This window comes from Lactuca saligna, chromosome 7 (assembly GCF_052625555.1).
Source record: "Lactuca saligna cultivar CGN05327 chromosome 7, ASM5262555v1, whole genome shotgun sequence".
Lineage (NCBI taxonomy): Eukaryota > Viridiplantae > Streptophyta > Magnoliopsida > Asterales > Asteraceae > Lactuca > Lactuca saligna.
Genome location: NC_136423.1, coordinates 1,441,743 through 1,456,044, shown reverse-complemented (window position 1 = coordinate 1,456,044; position 14,302 = coordinate 1,441,743). Strand labels below are relative to the sequence as shown.

The following is a 14,302-nucleotide window of genomic DNA, read 5'->3' as shown; positions in this document are numbered from 1 at the left end:
TGGCCATAGGAATCCCATGCATCATATAACCCACTTTTTACGGTTTTTTGAGCTAAATAACCCACGCATGCACGTAAAGTTAGAAACTTTATGTGATATATCAACCCTAGGGAACTAGATCTGTGTTTTGGATGCATTAAGCCTTACTAAAATTGACTGTATGGAATTAGACTATGGGGGACTCGACGAGTTGTTCATACGACTCGGTGACTTGGGTCGTGGTCCCTAACCTTTTTTGTTACTGAGTAAACTCGTTGAGTCTGGGAGATGACTCGGCGAGTTGGACATGCTTGGGCTTGAAGATTGAAGGAGAAATCGAAGAGTTCAAGGAGGAACTCGACGAGTTAGGGGCCAAATGTCCCAACTCTGTATGAAGGAGAACTCGACGAGTCCAAATAAGGACTCGACGAGTTCAATCGAAAAGTATCAATTCTGTCACAAGGGAGAACTCGGCAAGTTAGAGGATAACTCGACGAGTTGGATCGCGAGTTCGAGATTCTCTAATTTATGGAACTCAACGAGTTGTTGACCAATTCAGCGAGTTGATTCAACCAGATGTTGACTTTGACTAAAGGTTGACTTTGACCAAGGTGTTGACCTTGACTTAGACTTTGACTATAATTGACCCTAAAGGGGTTATGAGTATGAAAGGATAATTAAAGGAGATTGTTATGTGTAGGAGTTTGAGAGGAGTTGATCCCAGCACCGAGGACAGTTCAGCTACCTCACGACGTCGATGTGAGTTATCTTCTAGGAGAGGTGAGTCGAAGGCACCAATGCTGACCCACTAGTAGTTGATTATAGCAGAGATGATTGTATTTGTGATAATTATTTGGTATAGCATTATTTGTTATGTGTTATGTGCTAGTATACTATGTTTTATGTGATAGTGGTAGGAGGGTAAGATAGACTCCAATATCGGTTGTAAGGACCGACAGGGTAGTTCGGGTACCCATATATGTCTGACAATATATTATGCTATGTTATTATGTGGTAGTGGTATGGGTGAACTAGTCCCTGTAACCGATTGAAATAAACCGGAGGGTAGGTTGGGCACCTAGATATGCCTAACAGGTAGGTCGAGCACCCATATATGCTTGACAGGGGGTAGGTCGGGCACCTCGGTATGCCTGACAAGGGTAGGTTGAGCACCCAGATATGCTCAGCAGGGTAGGCTGGGCACCCATATATTCCTGGCCGTATGTTTATTGTATGGTATGTGGTATGATGAGGGAACTCACTAAGCTTTGTGCTTACGGTTTTCAGTTTTGATTTTAGCTACTTCTTCCGCAAAGGGAAAGAAGCCGACACGGTAGCAACGCATCACACACACGATTTCCGCATATGATATTCTTGGGATTGTACTCTCACATTGATACTATGTTATGGCATATTTTTTAGACTTATGGTCTATGGATTATGATTAAATTAATTAACTTGATGATGTTTTTTATAAATTGTTTTATGAATTGCTATATCAAAAATGAAATTTTTGGTTTGTATTTTTGGGATGTTACAGGGTCCCATTAAAGCATGCAAAGGAGTAAAGTTGCCAACTTTATTGATTAAGACCTTAATTAGACATAAATATGAGGTTTAAACGTTAAGGTCTTAATTGATTAAGACTTTTGGTTAAGGAATAAGACCCTGGCCAGTACACGGGTGTACTTCTTAGTGCACTGCACGTACTAGATATGAGGCCCGATGAAGGTCACTTGAGTACGCGGGGCCTACAGGTCAGGTATGCAAGGCATACTACCTGTTGTGGGCCTAGGATTCTTTTTAGGCCATTTTAAGGATTTGGGCTTTGATTGAATGGGTTTAGCTTTAAGTGATAAAATGATATTTACCCTAAGAGTTGGGTTTATGGACTTGGGATCTCGCTTATGGTTTATGACTGAATTTTAATTAGAGTATTATTTGATTATATTTAGTGTAGATATTTTTGGATCAGCAATCCGAGCATTTATCTGATTTTTCAACAGATTGAGGTGAGTCTTCTCACAATACTTACGGGTCGAAGGCATCAATACCGACCCATTGGATTATGTTATAGAATGCTAGTTGTCTTTGTGACTCTTTCATGTTTTATATGTGTTTGTATGCATGTTGGGCAGGTACCGATACCAGGGCGGGTCATAATGAATGTGTTAGGCGGGGCCCATCACATGCTACTGACAGATCTGTTCCGGGTGGGCCTTGATGTCGGGTGAGACCCGATGGTTGTTGGGCAAGGCCCATTGTATGTATGGTATGGGGTATTTTAGGGAACTCACTAGGCTTTGTTCTTATGGTTTTAAGTTTATCTTTTAGGTACTTGTGGTTCGAAGGGGAAGATCTCGGGATGATCACATTGCACACACCATGATTTCCAATTTATCGACCCTGTTATACTTTTGAATGGATATTGACATACTTTTATTTTCTTATGGTTTTGATAAACATGTTTGGTTGATCTTTTATTTAATATAAAAACAAAAAATTTTGTGTTTTAGGTTTTGGGACATTACATTGGGCCCTTTGGTGATTTGATGTTGACAGTATAGTGTTGGGCCCAACCGAGACTAAATTTGTAACATTCATAAAATTATTGAAAATTTTAAACTTTTTAAAACAAACCCAAAACAATAATTGTTTACAAATTGTTTTCAAAATAAGTTTCACATCAAAGAAATACCAAAATCGTAAAACAAAAACATAAGGAGGTGCACGATGATGCATTCGCCTTCCCGCGATCCTCTGAGGTACCTAAAACATAACCCAAAACTATAAGCCCAAAGCTTAGTGGGTTCCCCCAAATTACCGATACAATACTACTAGCACAAACATAATAACAACATACTATGGGTCCAATCAACCATCGGGTTGGTATACCCCACGTCCCTCAAATGTCGGGTTGGAATGCCAACATACTATAGGTCCAATCAACCAACGGGTTGCAATACCCCACACCCCTCAACCATCGGGTTGGAATACCAACATACTATGAGTCTAATTATCCTCGGGATGGAATACTCTGGGTCCTCAACAATTGGGTTGGAATGCCCCGACATGTTGGCTTACCTACAAAGAAGTGAAGCCACAGCCACCAACCAAACATGTGCACATAATATAGATAAACATACAAGCAACCAACTAGCAACAAATAAACATATCTTACTGATCACTAATCATAACATCATCCTATCTATCAGGATATTGACCTAATAGATCACAATAACATAACATGCACAATAGGATATTAATCCAATGGGTTGGACTTGGTGCTGTTGACCCCTAAGTATAGTGAGGAAAACTCACCTCGTAATGTCAAACTACACTGAAACCTCCGACTGCTGACCCACGAAAAATCTCGAACTATCACAGTAAACAACATCAAATTAACAATTGGAAAACCATACTTGACTAAGGATCCATACTTATGGTAAATGTCCATTTACCCTTCCCCTAGTTGGGCCAATGCCCAAGTCCAAATCTTTGATCCAAAAGGTCCAAATTACTTTAAGGTCCATAATTGGCCTAATTTTCCAAATTGGGCCCAACTCCTTATTGGGCCTTATCCTAATGTCCAACTCTCCAATCAGACCAAAACACTCATATCCATACGTCCAAAGAGGGTCCAATCATCCAAGCCTGAAAGGTGGCCCAATACTCGAAGCTTAAAGTCCGAAACCCAAACAGAAGGCGTATGCAGGGCGTACTCCTTCGGTACACTGGGCGTACCTTGCCTCACATTGACCACCTATGGGGTGGTTGACTCAGTACGCGGGGTGTACGTCGCCTTACGCGGGGCATACCCTCACAGAGCTTAAAATCCTCATATGTGCTTAATGGATTAAGTCTTTAAGCCTAAACTTCAAATCCATTACTCAAAAGCACTCTGATGATGTCATCACAAATCGGGAAATCAAGAAACATAATCTTGGATCATGAGATTGATTCTTATCCATCTCTCGTGTCCATAAGATATCATGAAGAACGAAATGATAGTTGATCACTTATCTTAGGGTCGACGTTTGATTTAATCAGATTTTGACAGTGTCTTTGGAAAACATTCTTTACTAGTTATTTCAAGATTTATACTTGCAGTTATAGTTATCGACTTATCCAAGTGGGAAACTATTGAATTAAGGTGTCTAAGGTATTAACTAAATTGGTATAGCTGAGTGAATAATAGTAAAGTCCTTCTTGGGTTGCACTCTTAACTAGGAAATAATTTTGATTGATATTAAGAGAGAGAGAGAGAGAGAGAGAGAGAGAGAGAGATAAATGACTTACTAATATATTATATGATTAATACATTCATTAGAAATAATAAATAAATAATTAAGAATTAATTATAAATACCTAAGTTAATGGTTATAGATTAATTAGAATTAATTAAAGGTACTAGGGTTAGAATGCAATTGTTCAATAATTAAACAAGAGAGACTTTCTAGAAACCCCCTATAGGGGACAGTTTTAGGGAGTCATTTCTAGGGTTTCTGGAAGCCTTTTTTTTTTTTTTTTTTGCTGATAGGTAAATATTGTAAATTAAAACCAATGTTTATTAAATCTATAAATATGGAGCTTTAGAAGGCTTGAAAACCCTACATAATTCATAAGGAATTTTAAAAAATCTCTTATCCCCTATCTTTATAATTTTCGACCATAAGGTTTCCTATGAGTTTGGTGTGACACATTAAAGGCTTCCACATTATTGGAGTTTGCATTCCATAAAATGGATATTCAAAGTTGGTTGCTATATTTGATTATAGCGAAATGTATGTTGCCTAAACTTTGTGTTTTTCAATTTTACATCAATATATTTAGGTTTTCAAAGTATGTTGCTATTATGAAAAAACTATAAATTTATAGGTTGCATGTGCCCATTATTGTTATGTGAAATTCTACAAATACATAAAAATCATATAGAAAACCGATTAAAAAGGAATGGTTAGTAAAAAGGGGAAGGGTAGGTGTTATTTCATTTAACATACAAATTTTAAAAATAAACTGTAAATAATAAACAATTAAAAAATAGGAAACTATCAGAAAAGTCCTAGAAAAGTTTAACTTTAGCCCCAAAAAAAATTTGAACATAAAACTTCCGATTATTTCATTTTGACTCAAATTAACAAATAAAAAAAAAAATAGTAAGAAATGACATATTATCGTGTAAAATCAAATAATTAGGATTTTTCTGTTAAAAATGGGTATAATGAAACTTTTCCGAAAATATTAAGACTTTTCTGATACTTTCCCTTAAAAAATAAATAAAGAAAACTGGTAGCGTGTAACAAATTTATCATTTAAGGACTCTATAGATGAAAAATTCAGCTTAGTGACTAAACGTGAGAGTAACACAATATCACAAGGTCGTCTGTTTAATTTACTCTAAAAATTAATAGTTTATAAAAGTTTCAAGACAAAACTTCAAAAATGGTCCTTGTGGTTTTCGAAAATATCAAGTTTAGTCCCTAAGTTCAAAAAACCTAACAGATGGTCCCCGTGGTTTCAAAACTTTTAACAAATGGTCATTCTGCCTAACTCCGTCAGCTTTCTACCGTTAAGTGAGGGGCATTTTCGTCATTTCAATACACAGGGACCATTTATGAGGTTTTCTCTATTTTAAAAAAGAGAAAAAATATAATTATTTAATTAAAGGGCCTCTCTCTCTCTCTCTCTATATATATATATATATATATATATATATATATATATATATATATATATATATATCAAGTCAAGCTGAAATTGAAGCTTGTACTTGCCATTGAAATTGATCCATTTTTTCTTTCTTCTTTCTTTCATTTCTGTTTCTTATTTTGCTTTTCTTAGATTTCTCTTGTCAAAATTAAAATTTCTTTTACCAAGAAAAAGGATCAACAATTGCGAGCTTTCCATCGCCACTAGTTCTTTAACCTCATCATCACTATCGTCGTTTACCTCATGCCCGTTATCACTTGCTCCATCTACATTCGGATCGCCAATATCTCCTTTCTTTGATTTCTCTTTCCCTTCACCTATGTTTTCCCCTGTAACCCATAAACAAAACATTGAATTGATCCTTTTCTTCTTTCTCCTTTCTTTCATTTTCTATTTCTTCCTTTTCTTTTCTCTGATTTCTCTTTCTCTTCGCATGTGTATTCTTCCTTTATAAGCCATAAACGAAACATCAACGTAACTTGAAATGAAAAACCTAGGAAAACTAAACCCAAGCTAAATCATCGTTGTCATCCTCCACGTGAACTCGAAACCATAAATCAGAACCTGAAATAAAAACCGTAAGGACAACAAGAGGTAGAAATAGACTCAAAATCCGAGTTTATGAAGGTAGATCCAGACCATCCCTAAGACCCAACCTCTTCGTCGATTTGTTTCACCGGTAAAGACAACAAGAAGGTGGGTGGTGATTGGTAATTGGAAAGATAAAGTGAAAAATCAAGATCGAGATCGGAAGAGGGAAAGACATCCACATTTGTCGATTTCTTACAGTTCTGATTGATATTTCTTGAAGTTTTTATTTCTTCATCGATTTCACAAACCATAAAGTTCAATTTTCTAAGAATAAGTAGAGAAAATGTATTTGTAGGTGGAGTTTCAATGTTTTTTGAGGTGAGAGAGAGATAGATAGATAGAGAGAGAGAGAGAGAGAGAGGTGGGGCCCTTTAATTAAATAATTATATTTCTTTTATTTTTTTTAAATAGAGAAAACCTCATAAATGGTCCCTGTGTATTGAAATGACGAAAATACCCTCACTTAACGGTAGAAAGCTAACGGAGTTAGGCAGAAGGACCATTTGTTAAAAGTTTTGAAACCACAGGGACCATCTGTAAGGTTTTTTGAACTTAAGGATTAAACATGATATTTTTAAAAACCACATGCATATTTTTGAAGTTTTGTCAAGTTTCAAATATACAAGAAGAAAAATATAAAAGAAGAAAGATTATGTTAGTCTTCATATTCACGGCTGACAAAAGCAGATCGTTTGATTTTTCCTCCAACTGCTGCTTCCAATTCTCTCTCTCTCTCTCTCTCTCTCTCTCCCGCGAGAGGCAGACGAATACATTGGCAAATCACACACGAATCTCTGTTCTCGTTTGTTTCAGCTTCAATTTATTGATCTTACAATTTTTTCAGTGGAATGCTGATGTTTTCCAGGAAATAGTCGGAGGTTTCTTTCCGAGTGTCTGTTGTAGAATAGAAATTGAATTCGGTTGATTCACAATCTTGTCTTTTCGTTGTTTTCAGTGTCCGATACAGTTAATTAGGGTTTCTCTTGTTCTTGGATAGCAACTTCTGGTGAACCGAGTTGCTAAATTGAGTAATCTCGAATTCCAACCGGTTGATTCGGAAATTATAGAATTTGTATGGACTGGGTACATCGGATTGGTCGGAGTACTCTTTCGTTCCTTTGATCTTCCGGTGGTCGGAAAAATTATCGACTCGTTTTTTGAATCTGTTAAGTCCAGACGTTTTTGATTCGTTGGTCTCGAGGTTGGTGCGAAGTTAGGGTTTTCTTTTGGTATGAAAAAGCGGTTTTCGATGAATATGAGTTGTTTCTAAGTGCGACAATGGTAAAGCAGACGGTGAGATCCAAAATGCCTAACGTCAAACGCTGCGAATTGGAGGAAATGGATAGCGAAGAAACGGAAGATGAATATGATCATCTTGCTAAGAGTTTTACGAAGAAACAGAGAGGAGAAATTGAGTTTGCTGCAAGTTCTTATAACGAGGATGGTTTTTTAGGCTACGATAATGCTGTTAATTCGTGGTGCGATGGAGTTCCGTATATCCCTGGTGAATTGAAATCGAATTTGGGTTCAGTTTCGTTACTGAAATCTTCGCTAGGCCGTGTTGCTGTTCGCCCTTTAAGGTTTACTGATAACAAGAGTTTGAAAAAGCGTGGGAATCCGTTTTCTGACAGGGAATTAATATCTAAAAGACAGTGTCTCGAAACAGGGTATCAGGGGGGTTTTAACAATGCTGCAAGTCGAATTTATACCAGTTCACCTGGCTCTGCAACTTTATTTGGTAATACAGTTGATAAAAGCCACGAAAGAGCCATAGAGACGTTGAAGAATGAAAAAAAGAAGGGTTTTTATGGAGTTGAAGATTTTGTTACCGGTGATATTGTTTGGGCAAAATGCTCAAATCGGTTCCCAGCTTGGCCGGCGATTGTAATTGACCCACTACATGAAGCTCCTAAATCTGTACTAAGGGCTTGTGTTCCCGGCACTCTTTGCGTCATGTTTTATGGTTATTCAAAGAGAGGTCAAAGAGTAAGCTTTCTTTGCTAGCTGCATCCTGCATGTTTTTTTTTCCTTAAATTCTCTCGTTAGTTTACTTAATAAACTTGCAATCTAGTCTCTTTCCCTCTATTTTGTTTTTTTTGTTTGTTTTTTTTTTTTTTATTATTATTATTATTATTTTTTTTAACTCGGGATGCCTTATTTACTGAAATATCTGTGAAGATGCTTATAAAAGATTGGTTTTTCTTTTCTTGTACACGGGAAACACTCATGTAAAGATGGTATACTTTGGTATTGCAATTTATGGTCTAGCTTATGTTGTTTTGATGTTTAGGATTATGCATGGGTGAAGGATGGGATGATCTATCCCTTTTTAGACTATATGGAAAGGTGTGTGTTATACAATTGAGGCTATGAGCCATATCTTAGTTTGTTAGGTGTGTGTTATAAAGATCTTTTAATCAAGTTAAATTTTTTGTTCAGGTATCGGGGACAGACTCAATTATATGGCTGCAAGCCAGGTGATTTTCGTATGGCAATAGAAGAAGCGTTCTTAGCAGAAAACGGCTACTTGGATTCAGGCTATACAGACAAGGAGGAATGTTGTAGCATTAAGATCCCAATGGCAACGAATCAAGAGTCTTGGCGTCATAAGCAGGCAAGTTATTGCTTTCATCAGTAATTCTTTTAGACATTCATATGAGTCTTTGAAAGGTAGCATGAATTGATTGGTATATGGTATATACCCTTTTGTAGAATGCCTATAATAAGAAGGATACACAAGCTTGTGGCAGCTGTGGTTTGTTTTTTCCTTGTAAAACAATGAAGAAAGCTAAGGGAATAACCTCTCAACAGCTGGGTTTGTGCGAACACTGTTCAAAGGTTTCTACACTTACATGCCTCACCTCATTATTTTGTTACTTGTTGTACCTAATTGCAAACTTGCTGCAGTTACGGAAATCAAGACAATACTGTGGCATTTGCAAGAAGATCTGGCATCATTCTGATGGTGGAGATTGGGTGAGATTATTTTTCATTGCATTATTAAAAAACCATTGCCAGCTTTTGTCTACAAATAACGAGTAGCATCTAACTTTTTCTTTATTATATCTTGTTTTGTCTAGATATGCTGCGATGGTTGCAATGTCTGGGTCCATGCAGAATGTGCCAAAGTTTCCAGCAAAATCCTTAAGGTGTTTATCTGATTTCTTAATGATGTTATTATTTGGTATCTTCATCTTACATGATTATATCACCTGAAGGATCTGGAGGAGATTGACTATTACTGTCCAGAATGCAAAGGGGAATCCACTGTTGTAGATAAATCTGAAGTACAACTCAGGTAGGTATCAGTTTCTTTATTCTTTCTTTCTTTTTGGGTTTATATATATATATATATATATTATCTGATGATGTCATTGAACAGATGTTCAGAGAGTGTGTTGGCTGAGAAAATAAGTGTCATCTGTAGTGGCATGGAAGGGATTTACTATCCAAAACTTCATCTGTAAGTGAGTGGTGAATTTAGCAACTTGTCAGTTTAGTTGAATGATGGTGTATGGTACCTAATGTAAGATATATGTTTATTTGATTTTGTTTTAGAGTTGAGTGTAAGTGTGGTTCATGTGGAACAAGAAAGCAAAGCCTTGGTGAATGGGAACGCCATACTGGTTCTAGAGCAAAGAAGTGGAAGGTCAGCATTAAAGTGAAGGGTTCAATGTTACCACTGGAGAAGATGGTTTGTACAACTTCAACTTCAAGAAAGCATTGTGTTAATTAGCAAATGTTGTCATTTATATCACTCACACTACTAAACTAGTAACTTTAAATATTGCAGCTTTCAGGGTGTAATGTTAATAGTGTCAAGGCTGCTTCAGCTGTAGTAGTAGCTTTAGATGAAAAACAATTGTTTTCATTTCTTCAAGGTAGCGTACAGTACATATATATATATATATATATATATATATATATATATATATATATATATGTTTTTGGTTGTCTTGTTTGCGTTTGTGTTATGTTTTATATATATATATATATATATATATATATATATATAGATAGATAGATAGATAGTATAATATGGAAAAATGAAATTACAGACAAGTATGAGGCTGTGAATGCAAAGTGGACGAGTGAACGCTGTGCTATCTGTAGATGGGATGAGGACTATGAGGTGAACAAAATTATTATATGCAACAGGTGTGAAATAGCTGTGCATCAAGAATGCTATGGGGTGAGAGACATCCATGATTTCACATCTTGGGTTTGTAGAGCATGTGAAACGCCTCAAGTTGAAAGAGACTGTTGTCTCTGCCCTATTAAAGGTCCACTCATACAATTGTTGAGCTGAGTTGTTTGTAAATGTCATATGATAATAAAATATATGTTATGTTATGCAGGTGGTGCTTTGAAGCCAACTGACATAGAGAGTTTATGGGTTCATGTGATCTGTGCATGGTTCCGGCCGGAGGTTGCTTTTGCAAGTGATGAGAAAATGGAGCCTGCAACTGGTCTGCTCCGGATTCCACCTGAATCTTTTGTCAAGGTAGGATTAGGAATAATGTTACTCATCATCATCATCATCTAATTCTGACATTTTCTTGTCTTGCTGAAAATGAAATAAATTTATGCAGGCATGTGTTGTTTGCAAACAGGTTCATGGTTCTTGTATACAATGTTGCAAGTGTGCTACTTATTTTCATGCAATGTGTGCTTCAAGGGCTGGCTACTGTGTGGAGGTAATAAATTTGCTTGCTTACTTTTTGTATAAAATACGTATCTCATTTATCTTTTTGTTTGTTTGTGTTCAGCTGCACTCATCAGAGAAGGGCGGCATATATAACACCAGATGGACTCCATACTGTGCTGTCCACAGGTAAGATGCTGTTTATTTGTTTCCTTTCCTTTATTATTGTCGTTTTGGCATTTTAGTGAGATGTTGTTTATGCAGAACCCCAGCAGATACTGGCATTGTAATCAGGACGTCTTCTGAGGTTTTTCGTGCAAAGAGGTTGCATCAGAAAGAGAAGGAGAGTTTTAGGGGTTCAAGGCTTCTGTTGAGGGATCTTTCTGTCTCCCATTCATCAACCCCACAACCACAGCATGATAATGACGAACCTGAACCAGAACCAGAACCAGAACCAGAACCACTCTCTGCTGCCAGGTGTCGCATTTACAAAAGATCAAGCACCAAGGTCAAGGTAGGCCCCCCAATCACCACTAATTAAGACTTATTATATTCACTTGTTTATTATTCTCTGTCTGGTTTCAGAATGGTGTAAAGGAGGCAATATTCCATCGGTTAATGAGGCCGATCCAGCATTCAGTGGATGAAATAGACGGCTTAACCTCACACACAGTAATTAATTAATTTCTATCTGCATTGGGTGGGACAGGGAATGATTAAGCAAAGCTTGCTTTGTTGTTATCTTGGCAGGAAGCGGAAGATTTGAATAACTTCTCTACATTCAAGGAAAGACTTGACTGTTTGCAGGTAGGTATAGTCGATATTACTTGTCTTTCGTCTACCCTTCCCTTGCAATCCATGTGATGTCTTTTCTTCTTATTTTTAATTATTAATCCAGAGCACAGAAAACCAGCGTGTCTGTTTTGGTAAATCCGGCATACATGGATGGGGCCTCTTTGCAAGGCGCAAGATTCAAGAAGGAGAAATGGTAGCAGTATTTTTTTTTTTTTTTTAAATAATAATAATGGTAAGTTTGATTTATTTATTTATTTATTTTTTTTGTTTGTGGGAATGCAGGTGCTTGAATATCGTGGTGAGCAGGTGAGGCGCAGTGTTGCAGATTTGAGGGAGGTGCAGTATCGTTCTCAAGCCAAGGATTGCTATGTGAGTCGATTCTGCAATCTTGTTGTTTATTTGTTTAATAATTAGTATACAGTAAAACAACTATAAACTATTCTATTTCTTGTTGTTTTTGCATTGTAGCTCTTCAAGGTCAGTGATGACATTGTAATTGATGCCACAAATAAAGGGAATATAGCACGATTAATCAATCATTCGGTAATTGAAAACCAAACCATCACCCTTTTCTTTTCTTTTCTTTTCTTTTTGTTCCGTGGTAATTATAAATAAATAAATAATAATAGCAATAACATTTGTTTTTCTTGCAGTGCATGCCAAATTGCTATGCTAGGATATTGAGTATGGGTGCTGATGAGAGCCGAATAGTTCTTATAGCCAAAACCAATGTATCTGCTGGCGATGAGTTAACGTATGTATTGCATATCTTGCTTTTAAGGAGGCTTCATTACTTCATTAGTTTAAATATTTAATTCTGAATGCTTCAGGTATGACTACAAATTTGATCAAGATGAGCAGGATGAACTTAAAGTCCCTTGTTTATGTAGGGCTGCCAATTGTAGAAATTTCATGAATTAGTTTCTTTTACACTGTTAACCATTTTTTATACACAACTACACAAGAGAGAGGCAGGCATGCATATGCATATTATTACAAGACCACCTTACACTTTTCCTGATTATCCCCTCGGAGATGAATTTACTACAACCGTGTAAATCTAACAACCCTCTTTCTTGTTTTAGTTTGCTAGGCAAATGAACACAGATGAATTTTCAACGTATACTTGTCTAGGTGTGAGTCCATTAATCTTGTTGGTATGAAAAAAGGAATTTTAGTAATGCGTTTGTTATCAACGGGTATTATTATTATATTGATCTATGATGTAATTTTAACTCACGTTTTACTACCAGGATGATTTTTTTACATATTGTTTTCAAGTTGGATTTACCCTGTTCTGTTTAACTGTTCGTGAAATTTCTAGCTTAAGAGTTGAGCCTCTCTTGGTGATAAACTTTGACATTTACTACAAGTAGGGTGCAAGAGGATGATTGTTACTAGGTCCGACTTCCATCACCGGAGTATGGAGGAGGGTTTGGTATGATGGACAAGCTGAGATGAAGGAGGGTGCAACTAGGGCTTCATGGGTTCAATTGCATGTAGTTCAAACACATAGTTAGGGTTGCATGCGCGTCAATTGCAATGGATGAATGAAGTCAAGGGTGGACTCAAGTGAACCGAAGGAAGCATGGGAATCAACAAAACGTTTTTGATCACCTTGGATCGAAGGAAGATGTCCAAGACAAATTCAAACCCACGTATATGTGACACTCGTTTTTGGATAAAATATAAGTTATAGTGTAACATAAACTTGGAATGTAAAAATGTGTGCTTAAACTAAAATGATGTTTTGGAAGTGTGTGATTCCGACATATATTGCTAAAGAAACATTTTCCAGAGTAAAGAGCTTAATGTGTTGACAAGTAGAAATTATAAGCTGGGGTAAAGTAGGAAATTTGGGAAAATTATATCATGCATCATTATTAGGTATCATTATTAGGTGCTGTTTGTTTTTTGAAAAAAAACCTCTTCAAACTTCTTACTGCTGCGCGGCGCAGCACACGCGTAGCACTTTTCATATCGCAGTTGTTTGTTTTTTAGAAGTCTTCTAAGTCAAAAACCTCTGCGCAAGCTCTGTTTAGCGCAGCACTTGTACTGCATCTTCTAACCTCTTCCAACATTTTCTTCTTGTTTTTTTATTGCTGAAATTTTGATTATATGTTATTAAAATTTTATTTCATATTTTTTATTTCGTTTTTTTTTTTTCGTTTATTCTTATTGAATTTATTTTTCATTTTTTTATATTCAATAATGATAATTTCTTGATGAAATATCATTATTTTTTTTACTAAAATATCTTTATTTTTTGTTGAAATATCATTCTTTTTTACTGAAATATCATTAATTTTTACCGAAATGTTATACATTATTAAATTTTACGTATTAAAAAGTTATTTTCGGTTTATAAAATTAGTTTATTTTAATTTTTTAATATCTGCAGCAGTATGCAGATGTTAAAAAAACAAATACGCTTTTTATTATAGTCTGCAGCCGTTTGGTCCACCTCTTCTACTGCAGAGGGTTGCAGAGGTGGTCCGCAGACTTCATGAATTTTTGCTTCAGAAAATCAAACAACACCTTAGTGATGCGACGAGTGAGTGTCATGACACGATTTCAAAGCGA

General features: G+C 36.2%; 1 protein-coding gene across 1 annotated transcript; it reads left to right on the top strand.

The window, feature by feature from the left end:
- The first annotated feature begins 6,947 nt into the window (after positions 1–6,947).
- Positions 6,948–13,523, top strand: LOC145004260 (histone-lysine N-methyltransferase ATX3-like). The gene is made up of 23 exons (XM_078963150.1): positions 6,948–8,265; positions 8,570–8,625; positions 8,719–8,893; positions 8,992–9,117; positions 9,187–9,255; positions 9,360–9,428; positions 9,498–9,577; positions 9,662–9,742; positions 9,838–9,973; positions 10,073–10,160; positions 10,338–10,562; positions 10,638–10,783; positions 10,872–10,976; positions 11,049–11,113; positions 11,189–11,438; positions 11,510–11,596; positions 11,675–11,731; positions 11,823–11,912; positions 12,002–12,088; positions 12,188–12,262; positions 12,373–12,473; positions 12,550–12,605; positions 13,096–13,523. The coding sequence occupies exons 1-23, from the start codon at positions 7,558–7,560 to the stop codon at positions 13,161–13,163; spliced, it is 3,000 nt and encodes a 999-aa protein (XP_078819276.1). The 5' UTR covers positions 6,948–7,557; the 3' UTR covers positions 13,164–13,523.
- The last annotated feature ends 779 nt before the right edge of the window (positions 13,524–14,302 follow it).